Source organism: Vipera berus (genome assembly GCF_964194415.1).
Source record: "Vipera berus genome assembly, chromosome: 1".
Lineage (NCBI taxonomy): Eukaryota > Metazoa > Chordata > Lepidosauria > Squamata > Viperidae > Vipera > Vipera berus.
The window spans coordinates 85058797-85085369 of NC_138202.1; the positions used below are offsets into that span (position 1 = coordinate 85058797).

The 26573-nt window shown below is 36.4% G+C and overlaps 1 protein-coding gene across 1 annotated transcript in view; it reads right to left on the minus strand.

Annotated features, from left to right (window-relative positions):
- Positions 1–8655: 8655 nt before the first annotated feature.
- PDHX (pyruvate dehydrogenase complex component X) overlaps positions 8656–26573 on the minus strand; it is a 41952-nt gene continuing 24034 nt past the window's right edge. Inside the window, exons 6-11 of the mRNA XM_081314768.1 lie at positions 25415–25598; positions 24851–24998; positions 19182–19240; positions 16761–16919; positions 13233–13297; positions 8656–9077 (exon numbers count right to left, since the gene is read on the minus strand). Of these exons, the coding sequence (XP_081170894.1) occupies positions 8813–9077; positions 13233–13297; positions 16761–16919; positions 19182–19240; positions 24851–24998; positions 25415–25598 (880 nt within the window). The 3' untranslated portion in view covers positions 8656–8812. The remainder of the gene's footprint in view (positions 9078–13232; positions 13298–16760; positions 16920–19181; positions 19241–24850; positions 24999–25414; positions 25599–26573) is intronic.

Here is a 26573-nt window from a genome sequence, read left to right on the forward strand (position 1 = left end):
CAGGATGGTCTCGATCGTCCCTCTGTAGAAGTGGTCAGGATAGGGGAAGGAAGATGTGCTTTTCTCATGCAACGCAGAAAATGCAGGTGCTGCTGTGCCCACTTCACCAGTGTCTCACTGTTGAGTGACCAAGCCAGTCTGTTAACTGCACACCCAGGAATTTGATATTGGTAACCACCTCCACAGGTGAATCATTAATGCACAGAGAAGTGTGGCTGTGCTTGCCTTTTCTGAAATTGACAATGATCTCTTTGGTTTTTCCAGTATTTAAAACTAGGCTGTTTTCCTTACACCAGTTCACCAAACCCTCAACCTCCTTCTGGTAAGCAAAACAAAGCAAAACAGCAAATACTCACTTTGTCTCTCATGAATAAGGCCCACTACTGTTCTATCAGTTGTATTACTGTTACTAATACTAATACTGATTACTAATACTGTTGTATTAGTTGCAATTACACGATGCTTTTTCTGAATAGCTCTTGCAATCACCAAAATGGGAATAAAATATATGCACCTTTGTTCATGAGCACCATGTGCTAGAATTTGGCATGATTAAAAAGAATATGGAACATTCAAACATTAGACTCTCAAATTTAAAATACACCTTCTTTCATTTCTGTTTTTCACAAAAGACTTTCCATTATTCAGTAATACAATTTCTGTTGATATATTGTTGGAACTGCAATATGTCTGCAACTCATAACCATTTTCAAGGTTACAATAAATGTAAAGTGTAAATTAAGCTGAAATATAGGAATTGATGATTACCTGGTTGCATCAAAACCTACTGGCTTCCCTGAAACAATACAACCATTATGTAGGAAATTTCCCTAGTTAACACAAGAAATCACATTGTTAATTGTCATTTATGCCTGGCCAAAACAGGGAGAACAGAATGGTAAATTCTTGAATGAATGTGAAAAACCCAACTCCAAATTCCAGGAGAGTAGCTTCATTTTACTAGATTGGTTTCATATGGACTACACTGCTTGCAAATCAACAAGATGAAATACAAATAGTTCTTATTCTAGTCTTATTTCTCATCCTCTTAAGGAAAGCAAGACATTTTTAAAATACAGAAATCGTTCAAAACTATGATCAACAACCTGTTTAAAATAGAAGCTAGCCCTAATACCTCGGGAGCCTTCCACCTTACCATCATGTTTTCTTGTACAGATCATTCTGCATCTATTACAAGGGTCTTCAAACTTGCCCTTTTAGGACTTGTGGACTTCAACTCCCAGAATCCCTCAGCCACCGTGCCTGGCTGAGAAATTCTGGGAGTTGAAGTCCACAAGTCCTAAAAGGGCCAAGTTTGAAGACCTCTGATCTGTTAGAAAACTTCTATGTTTTGTTAGACTGAAATGAAGAGATTCCATTTTCAAAGGATCAGGGTTAGTCCCTCCATTACTGAAACAAAACATGACATATCACAGTGAAAGACTAGGCATACATTAAGGCTGTGCAGACAGGGGTGTGGTCATGAGACATGGAAATTCTTGTTAATTGGGAGCAGGACCTTATTTAAATCTTTGCTAATTAGTTCTTCTCATGCCGAGGCTACCTCCCACCCTCTTGATTTGTTTGGATGCCAATTTCTTTTGAGTAAGTCTGACCAATCAAACTTGTTGCTTGGTTTCGACATAATGCCAGCTCATACTTGCAACTCAAGCTTCTTATGAAACTGCAATGGAAGATAACCTTCATTTCTCCCACCGGGCACTTTCCAAAGTAGTTCCATCACTCTTGCTCCACAGCCTCCTTTTACCAGAGGAGCCAGCTCAGTGTGAGCAAACCCTTATCAGTTCACCCAAGCAGCTACACTACTGCTTCCAGCCATAACCTCACCACTCCCACATTTGCCATAGACAGCGCCTTGTTAATAAAATGGCAGTAGAGCCCTGTGGGCAGAGATTCAGATTGGAAGGCCATGGGGATATGCAAATGGCACCTCTTGGAAACAGCTCAAAGAAAATCAATTTTTCCCAGGATTGCACATTAGTTGCTACAGCTGCTCCAAAGAGCTCCCGACAGGTGCTACATACATGCCCAGGCTAATCTCTGCACAGCTCTTACATATCCGAGCTTTTGCACGCATCTTTGGTGGGCTCTCTTCCACTGCTCCTTGTACTTGTGTAACTTGAGAGACTTTGCTTGAAGGCAACGATAAAGAAACAGTTACTTGCTCTCATTTGTCTATATCCTTCTTAAAATATGGTGTCCAATTTTTAGGTAGTCTCATTAACCTACAATAGTAAAGAATAATTTACCCTATTTTTCTGTGTATAAGATGTTATTTTTTCCTGCAAACACCCTGTTCAAAAATCAGGTGCATCTTATACAAGTGCAGTGTCTTGTACACGAAGAAATAATGGTAACCTCTGCAGCCCAGGGCATGCCTGTGTGGGTTCTTTACATGCCGCTGCCATGTCGCCTGGTACAGGTGTCAAGCCCCTGTGGGGGGAGGGGGCAAGATCATCGGATGGCAGCGGATGGGACCAGCAGCATGGATGGCAGCAACAGCAACAGCCCTTTCCCTCCCTCGTACCTGTATGTTGACTGGGGACCCTGTGGAATGCAGTTATGAGGCCATCCTGCTCGATAATAGCGGCCGGCCAAACTTCCAGATTTGCTGGCTAAGCTGTTCGGCACTCCGTCGAACAGCTGATTGGCACGGAGAAATGGTGGGGAGTTTAAAACCTGCCTTTACTTCCCTTCCCTTGCTGTCATGCTGGTGCTCATGCCGGTTTGTTTACCAGGGTCGGAAGGCCGCTGCTGTGAACTGACTATGCATGCTCATCATGTCAGATGCTGGTTAGGTGGGTGAGGGATGGGGCTGGCCGGGAGGCATCTATTTAAGAGTGCTGGGTGGCGGTTGCTCCCAGTGCTGACTTTGTTTGCTGTAAGCTTGGAACTCGCATGCCGGAGAATCTTATACAAGGGTGCATCTTATACACGGAAAAATACGGTATCTTGATTTTGACACTGCAGAGAATTTCTAGGATGTTTTCAACTATTGACCTGCTATTTTCAAAGATCTTTTTTTTTGCTTGTATTGGGAAAGTATATTTAATTACACAGAAAAGGTTGTTTCTCAGTTTAAAAAAGTAACTGGAAATTCTGTGTTAAATTCTATTCAAAACAGAGTGACAAAACAGGGAACAGAAATGAGAAAGATTTTAATTGTAATAAGGTTGTGAGAGACTTTTAAATTATTATCACAGTAGGCACTCGTTATCAATTTTCCCAAGAGCTGGAGGATAAGAGAGAAACCCCAGCATTATGTTGTAAGATCTTGGCTCTTGGTAACGTAAACAGAGAATGACTAGCAACTGAGTCTAGAAAACCAGATGAGTCCATGACTGGAAGTAGACACAACAATGATTGTAATGATTCATTTTCTACCCAAAAGGGCAGATAATGGAAGAATGAAGAAACTACTGTCTGATTAAACAGGATTTGAGAACAAAAGGAAACCAAACCAATTGCCCTGAAGCCAGGGACCGTGAACATGAATCTTTCAAGAAAAGTATTAATAAGCAGGTTTCAGGAAAATGCCCACGTAGATAAACAAGATGACCTAAGAATGACAAAAATTCTAGAAGAATGGAAGACAAAAACAAACGCCTTTTCTCCTGAAGTTCATATTTTTACTTATAAACTAACATACATAGTTACTAGATTTGAAATGGTACCATTTTCAGTTCATCCATTTTACTTGCAAGGGGATTTTTTCTGTCCTACAAGCCAAATAATTACCCCCAAATACCTTCTTGACTCTTGTGTACTAAGCTTTAAGAATATCTGGTGCTTGCAATCTACTACAGCAAAAACAAAGGCTACTTTATGTGGTACATGCACACACAAACCAAATTGGCTATTATTTGTAAGGTATGTAATTTTATCCCACCTACCAAAAAATATATATAAATAAATCATGGAAGGGCTGGATAACAATCCATAATGTGGAGCCAAAGAAAATACTATTGAAAGGAAAAAAAGAAGTCTTTAAATTGGCAGGCAACAGCTTTACTTATTTGCTTGCAACCCACCACCCATAGTAGAATACTTAAAATAGATGAAAAATCTGTACCTCCATATCAAATCCATTCAATCAGATATTAGTGGCATAAGTCACACTCTTCTGCTCTATCTTTCAGAACTACAGTATATTCATAATGTTTCTTGTCTCCAAATTTCAAATACTTTCAAGGGAGACAAGTGGCTTAACCACAGGCCACTGTAAAATAAGAGTGACTTGCATTCCAAGCTGTAAAGGTCAAGAAAAGAGTAACACAAAATAGGAATCCATGTTTCTTCTGATCACTGGTCAGATCTTGCTTCTGGAAATAGGACGGGACCTATCGTAAGCCTGTAACAGAGTAGCAAAGCAAAGCAAGCACTTCTTAGCTTCTGTGCATTATGTACATCTAGACAAGTAATTAGTTCATAAACACGGCGCTGCTTTTAAGACTGAGGAAAGTCTTTCAACTGTAATTAAATGTATATAGCTGTTTTTAAAATTATTTATCTTCTCTGTGCATATTTTTTATCGTATTGCAAACCTGAGATTTTTCAAATAAAATTACATAAAACAAATTCTTCTATTAAGTAAATAGCACAGTACAAGTGATGTTGTAGCCTTCATTGTACCATTAACAGGACCTGAAAAGATAACCTTTATTATCTTTTTTTTTTACTGTGGGCACAACGGCACACATCAAAAATGAAATTTAGTTGTCCACTCTCAAAGTGAAACACATACATGACACACACCTAACCATACTATATACAACATATGTATAGACTCACACTCCTGCATTACATACTGTAACAAATAAAATATTAAATGCTGTCCATCTTGAATATATAACGGAAGGAGGAAGCTTGAGAGTTCACAAGGTTAATGCTGTATGGAATGAAACTATGGCTGAATCTGGATGTTCTGCAACGGATACCACGAAGTCTCCTCCCAGAAGATAACAAGAAAAACAGGTCGTGAAGAGGATGTGTAGTGTCCCAGACAATCTTACAGACCCTGCTCAAGCAACACTTCTGTGCTATGTCTTGGATGGGAGGGAGGGAACTGCCAATGATCTTTTCATCCATCCTCACCACTCTCTGCACTGCCTTCCTGTCTGAAGCAGTGATGCTTCCAAACCAGACTGTGATGCTGTATGACAGGATGCTCTCAATCATCCCCCTGTAGAAAGTGGTAAGGATAGGGGAAGGAAGATGTGCTTTTCTCATGTGATGCAGAAAATGCAGGCGCTGCTGTGCCTGCTTTATCAGTGTCTCACTGTTGAGTGACCAAGCCAGCCTACTAGTTAACTGCACACCCAGGAATTTGATACTGGTAACCATCTCCACAGGTGAATCATTAATGCACAGAGAAGTGTGACTGCCTGCCTTTTCTGAAATTGACAATGATCTCTTTGGTTTTTCCAGTATTTAAAACTAGGCTGTTTTCCTTACACCAGTTCACCAACCCCTCAATCTCCTTGCAGTAAGCAAAACAAAGCAAAACAACAAATACTCACTTTGTCTCTCAGAAGCTTTTGAAACTTAAGATTTAGTATTAAGAGGGATAATATCCAATGATGGCTTTGCACAACTGAAAGAAAATGGTACTGAGATTTTTGCTGTAAAAAATCTTATAAAGCTACAGGTGACATAAGTGCTACAATAATTAAAGGTGAATAGCAGAAATTAAACTTCCCAACTTCTACTAATCAAAGCAATTTGATTATGTATGTTTGTATGTATGCATGCATATCTATAGTGGTCAGAATAGTAATTAGAAATTAATTCAATTTTTAAATTAAATTAAAAAGCCACATACAAGAGGCTTTCATAACCAAATGCCTTTGTTTAAATTCTACACATTTATTTTCAGTAAACAAGTCATTTGAAAGTAACCTATCAATTTCAGAGTTTTATTTACTCCTTCTAAGGCTTCCACATTTTTTCAATTGGTATAGGAACTGCATGACTAATCAAGTTCATATGTATCAAAAGATACATATTTGGGTAGAAATATAGAAGACCTGAAGAACAGGTTGTGGAAGATCCTCCCGGAGAAAAATCTATGTGGCTGCTAAGAACTGACCCCAACTCAATAGCAAACCAAAGGTATTTTCCATGCAATATGTGGCTTACAACTGGACTATAGTTCAGATAAGCTTCAGGGTTTCTTTCCCATTTGGTTTTAAATAATATAGGATATTTGGAATGAAAGGAACTGCAAATGGGTAGGCTAATCCTTCTCCTGTTCACTCCCTTTTGGGTCAGGAATAAAGAAAGCCCATGAACCAGAGAGTTTTACAAAATTCTAGCATCCTTCATTGTTCTTTTGATGGCTGCTCAACTATACTAGCCATTAATCCAAATAATCTAAAGGAGAGGTCACAAGAGTCCTGATGGTCCTTGAGGAAGATCTGATTGCAAACTGCAGCTCTCTCACTTGACTGCAATCTTGCCCATGTGCCTACTATTAATAACACATTCAATCTAACCACAATATATCTTACGTACATTTTATAAGCCGGGCAATTGTTTCATGTAAAAAGAAAGACACCAGAGATCTATCTGAAATTCCCAACATTCCTATAAATGGGCTAGTAAAGAGAAGATATGTATACGCACGTCTATAAATGTATAAATTGTACTTCTAAAAGTAGTTTGTTAGCTTTATAGTCAGGACAAATCTGTATAAGCTGAGGCTGTATGCTGTATCAACTAGTGAGCAGAGTTTTAAACTTGATTGTTCAAAGGATTTGCCTTGGTCAAAAAGAAATTTTGCATATGCCCAGTTATTCTGCTTTCGCAGAAAGTCTTTTTCAAACGATAAAGAGAAAAGAGGATACATCTATTAAAAATAAATGTTGTAAATGATTTTTGAAACATTAAAAATGTTTAACTGAGGCAAAGCAAAGCTCCTTTACTCAACAGTTATATTAAGCTTGATCATTTTTCTCCCAAACAGGGATGAGTCTCTCTCCTTTGGGAGCCTATCTTCAAACCATAACTATGCTAGATGAAATCTTGCTAGGAGCACTGAATACTCCTAGAGGTAACTGTAGAGTGCCAACTAATTAAGCCCATAAAAAACTATTGTAATGTGAAGATTCTTTTATTCTACCATGAATCAGAAATCTTGCCAAGATGAATTTTAACAAGAGCAGTTTTAAGGCAGAAGGTCCTATATTATCTCAAAGTAGTTAGGTAGCCAAGATGAAGCTACTTCAATTAGAGCTCGAATGTTTAAATTTAGCAGTGAATGTGCAAGAACATATCATACTTCATTAGTAACTATGTAATTATAAAGCTAAAAACCCCTTATGGCTATTCACTGAAAAGATTTATGAGGAAATTGTTTCAGTAAATTTAGCAGTTGTGAATAGCAAAGCAAGCTTATATATACTTATCCAGAAGAGACTCCCATTAAGGTCAATGGGTCTTAATTCCAAATTCAGCAGATACAGAAGTTGAGTGGTAGATACTTCATACTGGACTGAAGGTGGGGGTGAGAGTTAAAAGTCATAGTTTAATTAATTTTTGAATTCCATATACAGTGCCTTGAACATCAAGAATAAATACACCTTTTGAAATATGGACACAAGTGAACATTCTGACAAGTTATATTTGGACAACAAAAGTATTTTCCATACTGAACTGACTAGCTGAAATTTAATTCTGTGTAGTCAAACAAAACATAATAATAATCACTTATATTTAAATATCCAAATACAATCAAAAGATGGATTAAGTATTATGCACACTAATTGTCACTCTTACAATTATATTACTTTTGCACTTGAAAATATAAGAGATAAAATCAGATTTATATACAAGCAGCAGCAATTCCTTTAGCCTGAAAGTTATACCTACTATATATAGACCTAAAAAGAATGGGTCCACAAAATTTTGGCAAACTGGAAGCACTGCCAAGAGGAAAATCCAATGACACCAGTTCCGCTGCAAACATCTATGTTCAGATTTTATTCTGAAACCATTGTTTTAAAAAGCTCACAACAAGACATACCACCATGAACTGTAGGTGGAAAACGTGTTCAACAGGAATGAAGTGTAGAATGTACTTTAAGTCTAATGACTAATATTGTTATGTAAGTGAATCTTGCACCCTATATTTTCTTCTCATAACTATACTGCTCAAAAAAATAAAGGGAACACTTAAACAACACAATGTACTGTATTTAATAGTAGGATGTCTTACTTTCTGTTCCCTTTATTTTTTTGAGCAGTATATTTATCATTATTAGAGTCACTGTATTTAGTATGCAGAGAATTCTTTACATAGCTGGATTCTTATAGTTGAATCCTATTCTAATTGCTTTTTTTTAATTAAACAGCAGCACTGATGACTCAGACCAATTACATTTTGCCATCTCAGTCTGGTTAGACTTAAAACACGGTTTGTATTCAGCCTAGATAAATGTTTAGCTTGAAGGAAAAATGGCCTTCTTTCCTTTTAGCATTTTTATACATCTGTTCAATCTTACCCAAGGGTTCTACGTGGTATATAGGCAATACCCATTTATATTAGAATGCACTCTAAACTTACTCTGAACCTGTTTGGTAGATGTAACGTGCATAATAGTACTTCAAGATATAGAAGCCAAGAGATAGAAATCATTAAACACCTTTTAAAGTTTATTTAAATAAATAAGCAGTCTAGGTTGTCCATGTCACATTATACATATTTTCCGAGCTTCTGTGCCCAGTTGCCTTTTAGCTTCATTTGGAATTCAGTTTAAATATTTCGCCAAACACAGGATGAAATCTTGATCTCTTAACACAAAGCAAGACGCGCCGGATTCTCCAGGTTTGCCTTGAGCGTGTCTAAAAATTTAGAAGCTAGTTCATCATCGATCACTCGACCATCGCTTGACATAGTTATCGTTAGCAGCTGGTGTTGCTGAAGCTTTTCATTCCCATCTTCGTCCTCCACAACAGTGAGTTCTGTCCGAGATCCTCCCACAGCCAAGATGCAGGCTTGAGGAGGCATTATGAGACCAATGAAACTGTTGACACCAAACATTCCAAGGTCTGAGATGCTTTTGTTGGAAAAGGGATGAGAAACAGAAAAATAAGACACTCTGGAAAAATAATTCAGAAACTGTTTAGTGCAGGTAGGTAGAAATAAATACGTTGTGATTTTGAATTTGGTTCTGAACAGTACAGTCAAGTAGTCTCACTCTTCATCAACCTGAGAGTAAGGGTACCTTGGGATAAGAACTGGTTCAAAATTCCATTTACAGAAGTCATGCATCATTGATATACAATGATTTTAGTTTAAATAAAGTATCAACATACACACACACACACACACACACATGCATACATACATACATACATACAGAGAGAGAGAGAGAAAGAATGTGCATAATACAGTTAAAATATTAAATTAAGACAAAATCATAAGAAGAACACCATAATATGGAGCATAGAATTGCAATGGCATAGATATTATAATTTGATCATCGGGAGGCCATGCCCACCCCATTGCCGGCAACGGTGAAAAAGCTCCGATACGTTGTGCGACGTCGCGAGTTTGACATGTCTGATCTAACTGCTTCTGGTGTGGCTGCAATGAGATCATCCCAGGGGTATGAAGTGTTGACTACTTCCATAATGGTATACCCTAGGCAACGTTCTGTCTTAACACAGCAGCTAAAAAGTCTATACACACAGCGACCAAACTGGATATTGCATCCCTCATGGTCCAAAATTATGGTCGTAGCAATTAGATTACAGCACTTCTTTTAAGGACTCAGTGACAAAAGATATTGGACCCCAGATCCAGATTTTGCAACTAAAGATAGAAGGCCTAAGTAAAAAATACCTAAGGAGACTGGCGATAGATAAAACAATAGATGTTATAACGCTACAAGAGACATATTTGGCTGACGATGAACAGATTAAAGCTGTTAAAGTGCCAAATCTTTACTGGCAAAGGCTCACACCTATTGTTTTTGGCTGCTCAATATGGGACCCATGAACATCAATGGGTCCACAGGTGCTCTGCTGATTTTTAGAGATTATTTTAATGAAAACGTGGCAACTGGCCACACTTAAACAGAAAACAACAGTTTATTTTCAACAATATCACAGGTCCACATAAAAATAGTCTTTCCTGGAAAATAAAATGGTAACTGCAGCTTAGATAAGCCAAGGTGGTAGAAAGCATAACTGAAGGGATAATGGCAAACACTCACTAGTATATCTTCTAGGAAATAGATGTTTTGCAATTAACTATGCCTAAATCCTAAACATGCTTCCACATAGTAGATTGGGAACTACTGATCAAATGATTCAATACAAAATATTCACTTGAAAAAGTAGCCCATGAGTACTAACACCAGAATGCAAGCAAAGCAATCAACTCCCACAGTCCCTTAAATAGCTCTTTTGTTTATAAGGATATAATGTCATATTGTGGTTTTATAAAACTCGTGTCTAATGAGTGAGGAAAAATATCCATCAGGAGGATTTCAAGGTGATTGGAAGCACCTTTCCTTCTTCCACTCACTGCAGCATAATCACTACTAGGAAATCTAGTAAAATGGTATTGGCACTAAAATATAGGGAGCCAATGAAATATGTTTCATTATTTTTATGTAAGCATTCTGGAAATCTGATCTTCCCATTGCCAGGTAAAGTCCATCTTCTCCTCTATAAACTGAACATGGCAACTCTAATAAAATACTGATTTGGTGTTTTTTTTGACATTTTTCCAAATCTGCAAGATTCCTGCTATCAAGGTTTAGAGCATTTGAAGATATGAAACAAAACAGCATTTCCCTAAAAGTCCCTATGCACAGAAGATCTCCGTTGGAGCAACATTTTTCTTCTTAACACTACACTCACACTAATTTCTGATTTTGAGTCAACTTGGAAAAGAAATCAGACGCCATTAGAAAAGGCTGCCTTCCTTTCTAAAGGGCAGAAAACTCCCACATGCACCTTATTTCACTTTAACAGTCCAACACAATTTATCTCTTTGGCAAAGCTAAGATGTGATTGATGCTGACGATAGAGGGGCTTGTTATTTTCCTTGTACTTCAAAGCAGTGCTTCCTGTTTCTCCTGGTCATTTGAAAGTTTGGAGCTACTACCTTATTCAAGAAAATAACAGTTGAAGGGCAAACAGGGTAGATGTCAGCTCAACAAATCTACCAAGCCTGAGAGGTAATGAAAGTGTGGGCTGGATGCAGTTTTCCACTCTTGCAATATGAGATACGTAAAAATATATTTCCCTTTACCACTTCAATTATACGTCCTGTATACAGGCACTGGAACATTAAGGGTTAATTAAATTCATTAAATTTACTCAAAATATCTCCAGTTTGAAGCTAACCTGTTTCTAATTCAGTGATCTGGCATAAATATCATTCCTCCAAGTTATTCTAGTTCTACATAGTGTTATTTCAGATTCATGGGACTGATAAATGAAAATGCCAAGTCTTTTCACCTCTATCCAGTTTAACATTAAACACTGTAAATCTACTATATGTCACAATTTTTCTTCATAATGAGCTAACAGTATTTTTTTTTGTATGAAGCTTTTGTGCTGAAAAATGAGTTATTTTTTTTTATTTACTAGGTTTCTATCCGCCTTAAAAGTGTTTTGACTTGCTTGCTTACTATTAGTGAATCATTTTCATGAATGTAATTATCCTAATAAATCCAATGCTATACTCCAAATACAGTAACAGATTCCAAGTTTTATAGAATAGCAAACATTATGATTTCATAATATATCTAGATAGAGCATTATTAACATATGGGGTCCTTGCTGCTTTCTGAGTTTGTTTTTTTTCTTGCAGATGTTTCATTACTCTAACTCACAGGTCTGCAACCCGCGGCTCCGGAGCCGCATGCGGCTCCCAGTCCTCTGCCATGTGCAGTCCAAAAAAAAAAGTGGGACTAAAAAAGTTCAACCAATCAATTCAAATATGCAGGGTAGGTGCATATCTCGCCTTGGCCCCACTCTTCAGTCAAACCCTGTTCTGCGCATGTGTGTATGTACGTGCATGCGCGCACATTTTTTGCGGCTCCCAGTTTATCCTTTTGTGAGGGAACCGGTTCCGAGTGGCTCTTTCACTGTTTCAGGTTGCTGACCCCTGCTCTAACTAAATGGCTTGGGTCCGGGATATCTGAGAGAACACCTGCTGCCGGCATCAGGTTCCCTTTGTCCTGTGCGCTCCCACAGGGAGGGCCTTCTCAGGGTGCTGCCGGCAAAGGATTGCTGGCGGGCAACACCCAGGGGGAGGGCCCTCTCTGTGGGCGCGCCTGCCCTTTGGAACCAGTTACCCGTAGAGCTCAGGACTGCCCCCGATTTTCGTTCGTTCCGCTGGGACCTGAAGACTTGGCTCTTTGAGCTTTCCGGCCAGGACTGAGAATTTTTAATTTTTAACTTATTGTAATTGGGTTTTTAATCAGAGTTACTGGGGTTTTAGATTTTTAATCAAGGATAATTTAATCTATTTTAATTATTAACTTTTTGTATTGTAATGTTGTTTTAATTGCCTTGTGAACCGCCCCGGGTCCTACGGGAGAAGGGCAGTATATAAGTTCAATAAATAATAATAATAATAATAATAATAATAATAATAATAATAATAATAATAATAATAATAAGTAGTAGTAGTAGTAATATCATCAGTGCTAGTAAGGAGTGCCAGTAAGGAGTCCATTATTAAAGTTTTTTTTTAAAAATCCCATTTATATCCCGCCCTTCTCCGAAGACTCAGGGCGGCTTACAATCTAAGCACAAATCAATGTGCTTAGCAATAGCCTTCATTCTATGTAAATGCCTGCTTATTATTAGGGCTTTCGCCCGCCCCCCCCCAAGCGGCATTATTGCAAAGTCAGCTTATTGCCCCCAACAATCTGGGTCCTCATTTTGCAGAATGTCAAATTGAAAGTTAAATTCAAGAACCAACTTTATATAAATAAAATTCATATATAAAGTAAAATAATAAGGCAAATTGTAATAATCATAATGATAGCCTCAAAATAAAGCAGGAAAAACAGAAGAGAATATAGCAGTATATTCTTTTTTCAGTTCACAGACCTTATAATGGAGGTTGGATTATAAAACATAGAATTAAGAGATTTACAAAGATTATCTCAAACATGTCTCCCCCCCCCCAAAAAAAAAAAAAAAGAAAACCCCTGCCATTCTGTTCTGAAATATATTTAAATTACCTCAAAGATCCTCCCTGGTATTCTTCTGGAAGTAACTTCCCATCTCTTGCTTTTTTTGTTAAAGCCTACGAAAATAAGATCCAAATATAAATTATTTTAAATAATCAAGACTTTCAACAAAGTACATGCTTTTATGTAATGAATAGAGAGGCACATTTGATTGGGTTGCTAATTTTATGAGAAACGTCTGAATGGATTCAGACAGTTGCTACAATCTATGAGAGGTACTTTGAAGAAGTCATAAATTTGGATATCCTGGGAACAGGTTTCACATATGGAAAAAGTAAAACAGTGAGTAAAACAGAGAGAAGGAGAAATCTCACGGAGACTTCTTAAATTGCTTTTTAAAATTCCACATATGTTGCCTTATGGAGACCACTCGTAGTTATCCAAAATCCATCATTGTTTTGTTTACAGGATCTAGAAATTAAAAAGCAAACCTATAAATTAACATTTTTATATTAACAGGAAATCCCACCAAATGTCAACAGAAATCAGACCAAATGTCATAGAAAAATGTAAGCCTTGCAGCAGCCTTCAGAACAGACAGGTGAGAATAATTCAGTGTTAATTCATTTCTCCCAGGAGGCAATAAAACTCATGAAAAATCATGACATGTTGTGATTTTATATTCCATATTTAGATACTTTAGAATTAAACAATAGAATTGCTTTTTGAATGTTTAAAAATGAATGGCAATTAAGAATTATCTAGACAAGTGTTTCTTGAACTTTTTTCTCTTGGGACCCTTTCCCACTTTAAAAAAAATATGGAGGGCTGCTAAAGAGCTTTTGTGTGTATATTCATCAATATTTGCTATATTAAATTTTTTACTACATTCGCTGCAGCACTACTTCTTACGATTGTTTGATGGAATTTTAATATTGTAGTAGTTTTCAATATAGGCTGGCAAATTATTTTGAATTTGGGGACCTCTGGAAGGGTCTTAGCAAATCCCCAGGGATCCTAGGGCCATACTTGAAGAAACACTGATCCAAATGTTTGTGATATGGGCATTATTGTGAACTTACAATTTTATCCAAATTGTACTGGTATGCTTTTACTGGGTCTGTTCCAAGATCAACTTAGTGCCACAACAGAGAGAAGAAAAAAATTATGCACTGTGTAGTTTTTGAATATCAATTAAAGTGAAAGATCGATCAATCACGTGAGAAAACAAGTTTTGATTTCTGGGATATTTTGAACAAAGCATTGCATTCTGTTCAAAATACAGAAGCTGTATATGTGAATTAATAGCCAACTGAATTACATTTTTGCCAATTTCTTAAAATGTGCCTTCTGAAGAACATATTTAATAGCACAGCAATGAACTTGTACTCAAAGAAAGTCCTAATCAACTGAGCACAAGCAGCTAAAATGTATTTAATACACCTTACTTCTGATATAAAATTGTACTGTTATTATCATACATTATATAATAATCTGGTTTTCTTGGAGCAGTGTTTTTTAATTTGATAAAACAGACATATTTTGCTTTGAAGGTCTATGTGGGAAGCAGACTAAGTAAGTCTCTCTTTGCAGTTTCTGCAAAGGCAGCATGACAAATATTGATCTCTTTTCAACCCCTTCTCTGCAAGCCATTCAGAAGTTACGAAAGAGGTAGATGCTTTATGGAGCCATGATGTTTCGATGTTCATCTCAAGAAAGACTGATGATCATCTGTCACAAACAAATAAGTCTCATCACCTTTGCCTCATGAAATTAGAGGTATGAAGATGCAATGCCACAATTCACAATGTTTCATTTCAAAAGGAGGAAATTACCATGATTGCTCCATTTTTCAATATTAAGTCTTCCGGGTGAGATTCAAGGTACTAGTAATGGTGTTTAAAGCCCTACATGGCAGGGGTCTGGAGTACCTTAGGGAACACCTGCTGCCGGCGTCAACTTCCCTCCGCCCTGTGCGTTCCCACAGAGAGGGACTCCTCAGGGTGCCACCGGTCAGAGAATGTAGATTGGTGGCCCCCAGGGGGAGGTCTTTCTCTGTGGGCGCCCCGGAGCTATGGAACCAGTTACCGGTTGAGCTCCGGACGGCGCCCGATCTTCGCTCCTTTCGCCGCGATCTGAAAACATACCTGTTCGAACAAGCCGGCCTGGCCTGAGGGGGGATTGGTGGGGTTTTTTACTATCATTTTATTGGGGTTTTTATTAATGTACCAACTGTTTTTATGGGCATGTATTTAATTATCTTTTAATTTTTGTAACTCTGTGTTTTATTCTTGCCCTGTACACCGCCCTGAGTCCTTCGGGAGAAGGGCGGTATAGAAATATTAATAAATTAAAATTAAAAATTAAAGTTCTTTTGTGGAATCCGGAAGTTTACAGAAGTTTCCCCAAACCCCACAAACTATGCTTTCAAAGAGTACCCACTGTAATTTTTAATTCCATAATATTACAAATGCTCTTCAACCTAGAAAAACCCCAAATGGGTGCTTTGAAAACAAACAAACAAAAAAAAACAACAAAGCCCAGTTTTCCTAGGTTATATTCCTTGATTATAAGTTTTAGGAAAATTTCCTGATTCAAACTTGACATACTTATTTTTAAAAAAACTGATGGCCACATTCCATCAGTGGAAAATTGCCATCTTAAGCTTGGATAACTTCTTCCAGAATGTCTCATAGAGTTCACAGCTGCGCAGCTCCAACTAAAGGGCTTGTCTAAATTCGTCTTTTCAAGATTTTCAAAGGGTTTGAACAGTTCATATAGCTGGGGATATGAAACAGATTTTTTACAAGTGGGAATTTCATTAATTACAGAATTAGAAATCCGTTTCTCACAAAATAGCTTCTGAACTTTCAAGTAAGATACCTGGGGCTTGGCAGCCCATTGCCAAATATAAAGATCTGTAAACTGATGAATATTCGTTGGTGAAAACTACAGTACATTAACATAAATGTATACTACTCTATTCTTTGAATAGACCATTTGCTTATACTTAAGTGGTCTACTCTGCCAAAGCATATCATGCCTACCCTAGAAATGTACATTAATTAGCAGACAGTGTTATTGACATAACCTATATTTATTCACAGAGTATTAAAAGGAATATTCTTACCCATGTTCAGAAAATTAATCTTAGCAAGGTTAAACACAGTGCTAATGAACTTATGCTAATATCTAAAAATATAGGATGTCTAGGTAATGCTAAGAAAAAATATTGAAACGGATGGCACAGATAACAATCAGGGAGAAAGGTTTAGATGGTTTTTAAAAAGAAGTGGACAGGTTTATAGATGATTGGGCTATTAATGGTGTCTAATATCCATTTACTAAAATGCACTGGATCAGTGCCTCTTGATCATAAAAGAGTTGACAGGTTACTGTGCCACAACAGTATACAGCGGTTCTTGCCTTCTATTCAAGGTTTGTGATCTTTGTAAATCAATCTTATCTTGTGCCTTATGGCCAGCCAAAAAGACACAATCAAAGAAACAGCTGATGTTTCCTCAGGGACATATAATTCAATTTTTGGTCTAAAAGAGACCTGGGTATTTGAAGACACACCTCTGCAGAAGCAGCAATTTCCTGAATTCCCTTGGATGCGGCATCCTTTATGATAGGTGTAATGAAACCTTGGTCTGTTGCTGTAACTATAGAAATGTCTATAGATTGCAATTGTTGGGGGCCTTCTCCGTTCCAGGTCACGTTCACATCTGGCATTTGCTAGAAGAAATAGAAACAGAGGGAGGAACAGATGTTAAAAATAGCAGTGAAACCAATTGTGAAGTTTTAAAAAGCCTTTTAGAATTGTGGCAATAAAAGCAATAGCAAATGAGAGATGATTTGCCTTAAGCAAGATCAAGTTAATAATAGCAAAAAAAGGCCAAATGACTCTAAAAATAGACTTATCCTATTAGTGTATATCAATTTTGTCACAAAATATTAATGCAAATTATAGTCACGGGCAATTTATATCTGCAGGCCACCACACGATATATTGGCTTATGCAGTTTCTGGGTTACATTATTAACAGAATTTAAACTTGTTGGAGAGCAACCCTCATTTTGTTTCTTGCTAGTAAAGAACTATGACATTCTGCCCCAAACATAACAGAATATTTATAGAATTTCTGTTCCCATTTAAATCAGGAGGAGAAAAGAGCTAAAAATTAAAAAATAAAAAGGATTGGGCGGAGTCACATAACGATATTGAAAGGAGAACCAATTAGATTGTTTGAATTTGAATTTGAATCTTTAATTTCACAAGTCAACTCTTAACATTTTAAAATTCAGTTGGTTTTTTTTAAAGGTTTTCCCCTTTAATATTCTGAGTTTTCACTAGAAGCAGACAGCTAATTTTAAAGATAGCATATTTGACTCTTCAGTTCAATTTGTAGCATTCTTCTAATAAGCATTAGCCCACACTGATTCAAGGAGAACCACACAGGCCTCCTTAATCACACCAATGTATGCACTGACAAACTGTCACTGCCAATTTCTCTTTTCAGCTGCAATTTTTCACACCACATAATGTATGTGGCATAGAAGTCTCCCACAATATTCAGAATTGATTTTCACAGTCTAAGAGTAGTTGAGTGGAAAAAGCACACATTTGAAGCTGAAACATTATATCTTATCTTATGATTATATCTTGTATCTTACCACTTTAAGAAAGCATTTTATTTTTATTTTTTTTATTTTAATTCCATTTATATCCCGCCCTTCTCCGAAGACTCAGGGCGGCTTACAAGCTTAGCAGTAGCCTTCATTCTATGTATATTTTTTATTTTTATTTATTTTTATTTATTTTAATTCCATTTATATCCCGCTCTTCTCCGAAGACTCAGGGCGGCTTACAAGCTTAGCAGTATATGCCTGCTTATTAGGGCTTTCACACACACCCCAAGCGGCATTATTACAAAGTCAGCTTAATTGCCCCCAACAATCTGGGTCCTCATTTTACCTACCTCGGAAGGATGGAAGGCTGAGTCAACCTTGAGCCTGGTGGGATGCGAACCTGCACTAATTGCAGGCAGCTGGTGTTACTTAAGGAGGCATTAGCCTACTGCTCCACCAAGGCTCTACTATCTACTATCCACGTAAAAGATTAAACACAAATGGCACACTAGTGAAAGATCCTTATGGATTAAGGAATTCTAAAATATACTATTAGACTCAATGTGAATGATGGGTTAGAAAAAAAATAGCAATAGAAGGAATTGGTGGAAAATCAGTATTAGGTTTTCTTTGTTATACTTATATTTAAGTATACTTTATTATACTTATATTATACTTTTATTTAAGGATTTTGCCTATTTTCTCCATAAAGGCAAACTAAACACATTATATCTTGAGCTGAGCTTAGATATACCTGAATATCAAACATATATACTAAATACTAATATACATGTAATGGCTTGGAAATCCTAGAATATTAACTAAAATTAAAATGAAGTTTTGGAAGAATTCTTGTTTCTTTCTCTAAGAAGCTAGAGATCCCTTATCAATACAAACAACATTCACTGAAACAAAGGGTATAAAGCTATATAGCTATATATTATACAGTACAATAATTGGAAAACAATAAAATAGAAAATATATTTAGCTTAAATTTGCCAGTACTTGAAGGAGATTGTAGAAAATGTATGGTGCCAGCTATCACCAATATCAGTGTCCAAGATCCATAATATTTAATGAGGAATTACAATAAATCTCATGATATTTTATAAAAGATTGTTGAAAACAGGATGTTTCAAACCTAATGTAATGGTAAATGCACACACACACAAAGTTTTATAGATGTATTTGCTTAACATATTTTTTTGCAACTTTTCTTCAAAGCAGGAATTGTTTAAAGATGCTTTGTATTTGGCTTGGAAGCATTCACTGCATTTGTCTGGAACACAATCCCAGAAAAATATAGGTTTAGGAAATCATTAAGGTAAAAGGAAACAGGTGTGTATATTTTGCAGGACTGATTACTTACCTTAAGGGTAACTGCAGTTGCCTTGATAATAAAGTCATTTATAGATACTTTAACATCATCTGTGTGAAAGAGACGTTATAAGGCAAAGTTTAATAGAAAAAGTAGAATTCTAAACATGGAACATCATATGGTTAAAACACTACAATTATTTATCTTCACAGCAGCATTTTCACAGTACCACACATTTGAAATTCAGAATTTATTTGTGCTGTAACACAAGTTTCCTTTGGGGCTAAGCCTCACTCATCATGATTTCTTGAACTTTGCTAGTGCAGCTCTACAAGGTAGACTGGATCAGGAAACAGGCATCATGAAGGCCTAAAAATACTTTTATCAGAATGACTATAGTAACAGTTTTGCACATCTGAATATACCTTCCCTCTTCCTTCTTTTATTTTCATTTGAATTAGGGAGGTAATTCCCTTACAGATTTTTTGTAAATCTGTACCTTTATATGGCTTTAAGCCTGCTTATCTGTTCATTGCCTTGTAAAGATCTTCCCTCTAACAAGGCCATCCTCTCTATATCCTACACCTATGAACAATGCAAAAAAGCCTGTCATTACCTGCTTCAATTTAAAAAAAAAACTTTTCACTTTACTTAATACCTGGTATTTTCCCATGCAAGGAGCAAGCAATCTCTATGAGATTGTCCAAGCATACTGTAGAAAATTTTATTACAGAATTAAATAACATAAAGTAAAACCTTGAATTAATAGACCAACCAAGACAGGGGGATCCAACCTTCCCAAAATGTCTATTAAATGCAAAATCACATTAATGTCAATGTACATTTTTGTGGAATTTATAGATTATCAATTTCATTTCAAATAATGTTTTTTCATGCCATGGCTTAACATGTCAAGCCTCCAAGAATCAATCTTAACATCTATTTTCATGCAAGCAACCCCGGTTTAAACTCATGTTTGTTTTGAATATCACTCCTGTAAGGATGGAATAAAAAAAAATGAAAATCTATATGCATACATGCGTACATATGTATGTGTCTGTGTTGTGTGTTACTTTTTAAAAATATAACAGATACTTCGTTTTTATTGTTTTTCACATTTTAAATACAGAGCATGGCAGAATATAAATGAAATAAAATGAATTTGAACAAAATATAATAGAAGCAAAGAATTCAACCAAAATAGAACATAAAATCCCTTTTAATGTTAGGTACTAAAACACAGCTGATGTGCAAACACAATTTTGTGAGCGCAGAAGATTGAAACTTCGGAATAATTACACTTAATTGAACAGAAATTAATAGAACTACATTGTGTACAGATCTGCATAATGAAGCTGAAGTCATTATTTTAGTATCATTAGGATATAATTCACATACTCATTCATAAATTATTGTTGTAATTCATAATTTTAATAAGAGAAGCAAAGCCAAGTAATCAGTGAATGAAAAAAGTGCATTATATTTTTTATAATTTGTAACTTTCATGCATCAATCTACCATTATTTTCAAATCTATTCTTAAATCTTAAAATAAGCTCCAAAAGAGGCACTATAAATCCTGTCATGCATGAAGTGGAAAAATCAAAATGATTGTTTTATATCTGTTCAGTCATAAGTAGGTGACATCTCAGTCTGTGATGCCTTTGAGGCTACTGCTATTTAAATGACATGAAGTCATTGACTAATCCTAAAATCGGTTTAACGGTAACAGAGAGGAAGTTTACTGCAAGCTGCAAAGTCTAAAAGATTTAACTATCATAAAACCATTCCTTCTCGGTTAATAGTTAGCTTGATGATGCACACTGATTCTTGGTAGTTCTAAATTTTGAGAAGTAATAAATTTCTTCTTATTTCTTCAGCTGAAAGAGATCAATCTCTGATCCATTTTTCTATATTACATTTTACAGCATGTAGCATTCTTTTATTGTTAACACACTTCTTCATTATAGCAACTCTGTTCATCTAAAATGATGCCGCAACCACAAATATAGGGGGTCTGAATCTGAATGAACAAAAGTCAACAATTCAATATAACAGCTGGGTTCAAATAAATCAGTACTTTACAAGACTGGGTGAATGTTATTTCTGTTTTAAATACCAGAAATTCGTCGATTCAATTAAAATAGTACATATCTTATTGGTTGGATTTTCTGGGCTTTGGGAGATCAATGCCAATATATTGATCAGGATTTTTTTTGCAGATATTTGACCCCATGTCCCATCAAGCCTTCTTCAGTGCAAAATTCAGAAGAGGAACTGACTGACTGTATTTGTAGTCTGCATAACTTTTGAACGCAGGAGTTGGTTGGTGCCTGAAGGTCTCCAATGATCAATCAACTTTTTAGTGACTTCAAACATTAACAGTCTCTTTAACAGATCAATGGATCTGGATATGATCTACCACCCAGTCAAGCACATGATCCAAACTATATACAACAAACAGATAAGGCATGCCAACCAAAATGGAACTGACACCCAATTAATGACAATAAAGATTATCTTATCTTATTTTACCTTATCTTATATTAACACTAGCTTTTTTAATTTGAAAGTTTCATATATTAATACTTGATAAATAGTTGATATGCTTAGTTTGTTCAGATTTTTTTTTCCTGTTTTCTCTTTTGCTTGTTACTGTTTGAAAAACTGAAAAGAGAAACTATAAATGAATTGAAGAATTATATTCTACCACATGCTGATAATATGTTATGCTTTATAAACAAGTATAGAAAGTGGCTTTAACTTCTCACACTTTCAAGCTTATCACTAGGCAGTTATCCCAGCTTTGGTCACTAAATGGAATCAAGAACTTAAGTATTCACCTATTCTTTGAGCTTAGCAAAAGAATTATTTGGCCATGGTGAAATCCTAAGAAACAGCCTAGCCTTAATAATCACTCAAATATGATATTATGGGATTTTCCCAGTTTTGAAAATGCAGGCAAATCTATCTTTTGGTTAAACTGGACCTTTCATAGTACTATTATTTTAGATTATTAGATTAGTGGGCCTTTAAACAACTTCTGCAGAATGAAAAAAATAAATCAATTTTCCTTTAGAGTGCTTCTTGGCATAATATTCAGCTCAAGCCTTTGTTATGCAGTCTATGTGGTCCAGTTGTTATTGCTACTTCCATAATGGATGGAAGTTATGGAAGAATCAATCAATCTTTTAATAGGAAATTGATGAATGAATTATTTGATTTGATTTCAGTCCCACCTGACTCCAAACTGACCCTGCGCAATTTACTAGTTACCAATGCAACCTATAAAGAGGAGGCTGGCAGTACAACAAAGAAATTTTTTATTAAAAAGCACTTTTGTGAGTCACAGTTCATTTCATAAAATGAGGTGAATTTCCTTTCCACTGAAACAAGTGTTAGGTTGCTTTAAATAATATGATATTCAATTCACTGTGATCTTAAATAAGGTCATTACAACAATAAAAATATTCTTCAAACCTCAGAAAATAATAAATAACATAGCAACTGCCTTGCTAAGATGAAACTCATGAGTTGGAATATTAACTAGTAGTGTTTGGACTATCCCATGACTGTCATATTTTGAATTTAAACCAATTCAGTTGTGAATATAACTTTGGACGACATCTGTGCATTGAAGAGGCATATATTCTTCTTGGCTTTTCCCCAGCGCTTGAAAAGTATCAAAATTTTGAAGATGTACAGTAAATATTTGGGCCATAGGGGCTGGATAAAAGAATTATACAATGCTATAATATTAACATTTGAAATGTTTACATAAATTGTTGGTTGTCTGCCTTTGAAAGAGGCAAGGAAATTTTTGAGCAATATAGCAAACATTCTGAATGTTCTCTTTGTAACTTAATCACTTAGCCTTCTATTTTTCTTTTGCCTTATTATATTACATTGTTAATACTGTTTTTATTCTGCTTTTGTTGTTAATTAATCCAATATAAGAAAGCAGGTTTAAATAAACATTTTTTTAAAAAAATGTCACATCATCATGGTAAAATACTTTTGAAACTAAGGGAAAATTTTATTTTAGAACACAATACCATATCACTAATGCAAAGAAAAATATATTTTTAAAAATAAATATACATGGCAATATTTGTAGTATATCTTAATGATTATCATCTTTTTTATGCAGGCCTATCACACTTAGGCAAAGAATACTGACATGGAAGCAGAGCTAACTGTTGTGAAAACAGTGGATAGTCTGCGGTTTCTCTTGTACTAAATTTAAATCAATAATATTTTGAAACCAGTTAAAATTCCTTCAAATCAATTATTCAACCTAGAACAGGGGTCCCCAACCCCTGGTCCGTGGACCAGTACTGGTCCGTGGCATGCCAGCAACCGGTCCACATAAACAAGCAAAGCCCCATCCGTGGGATGCAGGCAGCACACAAAACCACACACTGTCCAATCTGTGGAAAAACCTTTTTCCATGGAACCAGTCCCTGGTGTCCAAAAGGTTGGGGACCTCTGACCTAGAACAGTGACTTTTCATTATGCATGAACCTTTCCATACAAGTTTAAGAAAAAAGCTAAATTCTAGAAAAATATAGCCAACAATTAATACTGAATCTTTCTCTTTCTTTCTCTTTCTTTCTTTCTTTCTTTCTTTCTTTCTTTCTTTCTTTCTTTCTTTCTTTCTTTCTTTCTTTCTTTCTTCTTTCTTTCTTTTTCTTTCTTTTCTTCCCTCCTTCCCTTTCTAATTGCTGTAATGAGTACAGCTTACCAGAATTAAGAAAAAATATGGCACACATATTCAAACTCTGCAAAGCAATAAGCAGCAACAGCCTTGGTGGAGCAGTGGGCTAATGCCTCCTTAAGTAACACCAGCTGCCTGCAATTAGTGCAGTTTCGCATCCCACCAGGCTCAAGGTTGACTCAGCCTTCCATCCTTCCGAGGTAGGTAAAATGAGGACCCAGATTGTTGGGGGCAATTAAGCTGACTTTGTAATAATGCCGCTTGGGGGCCCCCGAAAGCCCTAATAAGCAGGCATATACATAGAATGAAGGCTATTGCTAAGCACATTGATTTGTGCTTAGATTGTAAGCCGCCCTGAGTCTTCGGAGAAGGGCGGGATATAAATGGGATTAAAAAAAATAAAAAAAATAAAAGCTGGAATTCTGTCTTCCCCACCTCCACTATCACTTGCAGTGTTACTGAGTAAAAAGTATTCAAAAAACAAACATAAAACTCACCAGGGCTGGCTGAAGTGAAAAACATCATCATTTAAATAATCGTACCTGTTTAGAATACTAATGAAAGAATTTGCCCTCTGCATCTCCTAAGGCTGCTAATTAAGTGGTAACCTTGAAATGCTTCATTCAAAATATAAAACCGTTCAAGTGAATAGGTTTATAGTTGGAATTTTCAGATTCTTTTTGTGGGTAGGTGTACAATTGCTTAACTCTGAAGCAAAAATAATAATAATAAAATAAATAGAAATCCTCTGCATGTGACAACACCACCAGGACAGTTGTCATCAAACCCAATTAGCAAATATCCATGCTAAATGTTGAAATTGCAAGAGATGTCACCCATGCAAACAAAAACACTCATCTACATATAAGATCAAAGGCTGAATTTTGACAGGCATTTTGTTTCTTTTCAGAAAAGCTCAAGAAGCCCATACGGTAAATGCAGCCTAGCTGAGTAGACAGATCAGAATTTAATAGATGGTTTTATAAAACAGGAAAGAGCTTTACCTTTTGCCAGCTCTTGCCTTAGATTTAGTATAGCGCCAAGGTCACAATCAGCCGATGCATATGCATGAGGTACAGTGGTCTTTGATTCTGTTAGTTTCTTAGCAATAACTCTTCTTGTGTCGCTAGCAGGGATTTCAGTGAATGGGCTCTTGCAATAAAAACACATTTTACATATTGAATTAAAGGAAGAAAGATGATTTCAATGAAATAGGATCATGACAATAAAAGACATCCTTTAAACCATAACATTTAAGTGGTGGAAAAACTGGGTTTTAATATACAATGTTTTCTAAATAACTATGTTGCCAATTGTAGCTTTCTTAAATCAAAATGAATATTCTAATCTACATGGGCATATAAACTGCAAGGCATGTATAAATATTCATTACAATTCCCACTGAAGTCCACCCAGAATCGTAACAGATTGGTGTGTTCTTAAGTTGCATAAGTAAATAAAACTCTAAATTGAATTCTAAAACCCTACTGGTATAACTCTTATCATTTATTTTTATACAATGTGATGCAGTGATCTTAGCCTATCTATAAATCTGAGAAAGTGAATACCATGGGAGCCAGCCGACCAGGAACAGAGACAGGGGCAACTGGAGGACATGAAGCACTAATAGGCACGCTTGCTGATGGTGCAGATAAAGGCATTCCAGCTTGGTGTAGGGGAAGTGAAGAAACCACGGATTTTGCTTCTACAGGCTTTTGCTTCAGCTTCTGTTCTATAAGCTTGAGGGCATCCCTGTCAATTCAAAGGCACACGCGGAAAAGGTTTAAGACCCATTTCAATTCTAATGAAGTACAATTAAATCTATAAAACAATCGCTGCAAAGCACAAAGGCCTACGGCGTTATGGTCCATGGGGTCGTGAAGTTGGACACAACTTAGCGACTGAACAACAATAATAACAAAGCACAACAATCAAAGAAATTAGAATAACACAATAAAAGATGACAACAATAAAAGAGGGCAAGAACAACAGACTGGAGGGAACAAAACAAGAGTCTCATTCTCCCTCACTAAGGTGAAGAGCGGGGATCTTTGGAGCTCTTCTAAAACAGCAGCAGAGTGTGGGCCATCTCAAAAGGATCTTTGTACCTGTTTGTTTCAGAGAGAGCAGGCACTACCAGAAAAGGCATTCTTCAGGGGTGCCAGACAAATTGTATTAATAACCAATTGTAATAATTGAGCAAACCTGGATTGCGCCAATTCTTGCATATCAAATTAGCTAGGCAGATACTATGGAAGACAGGCAGTCCCAGAAGCAACCATCTGGAACCAGGCCGTGGAAGCAGCGGGTGAGCAGGTGTATCCCCACTTGCACCGAGCAGTGAGTGAGCACATGCACGTGCGCTTCATTTGCACGAGCGATGGGTGCGTGTGCCTGCTGCTGGTGCAAATGGAGCTGCATGCCCTTGTTGGAATCATCCCGTTCCCCTCCCGTTAGTTTGCAAAGCCAGAACTCTACACTGGGGTATAATGAGGGTAGACTTTTTATTTATTAGCATGATATGAAAATCCCATTCTAGTTTCTAGAACTGGATATTCAATAATTTGACTGATGCATTTGGAAGTCTGTACTGCTACAAAGTAAGGCAGGAATGCAGGCATGCTGGTAGGAAGTCTATCATTTCTCTATCTACTTCTGCCACAAAAATGTGTGGGATGGAGTTGGTGAAATTCCAAAAACTACTAAAAAAAGGGAGCTATTGTATGC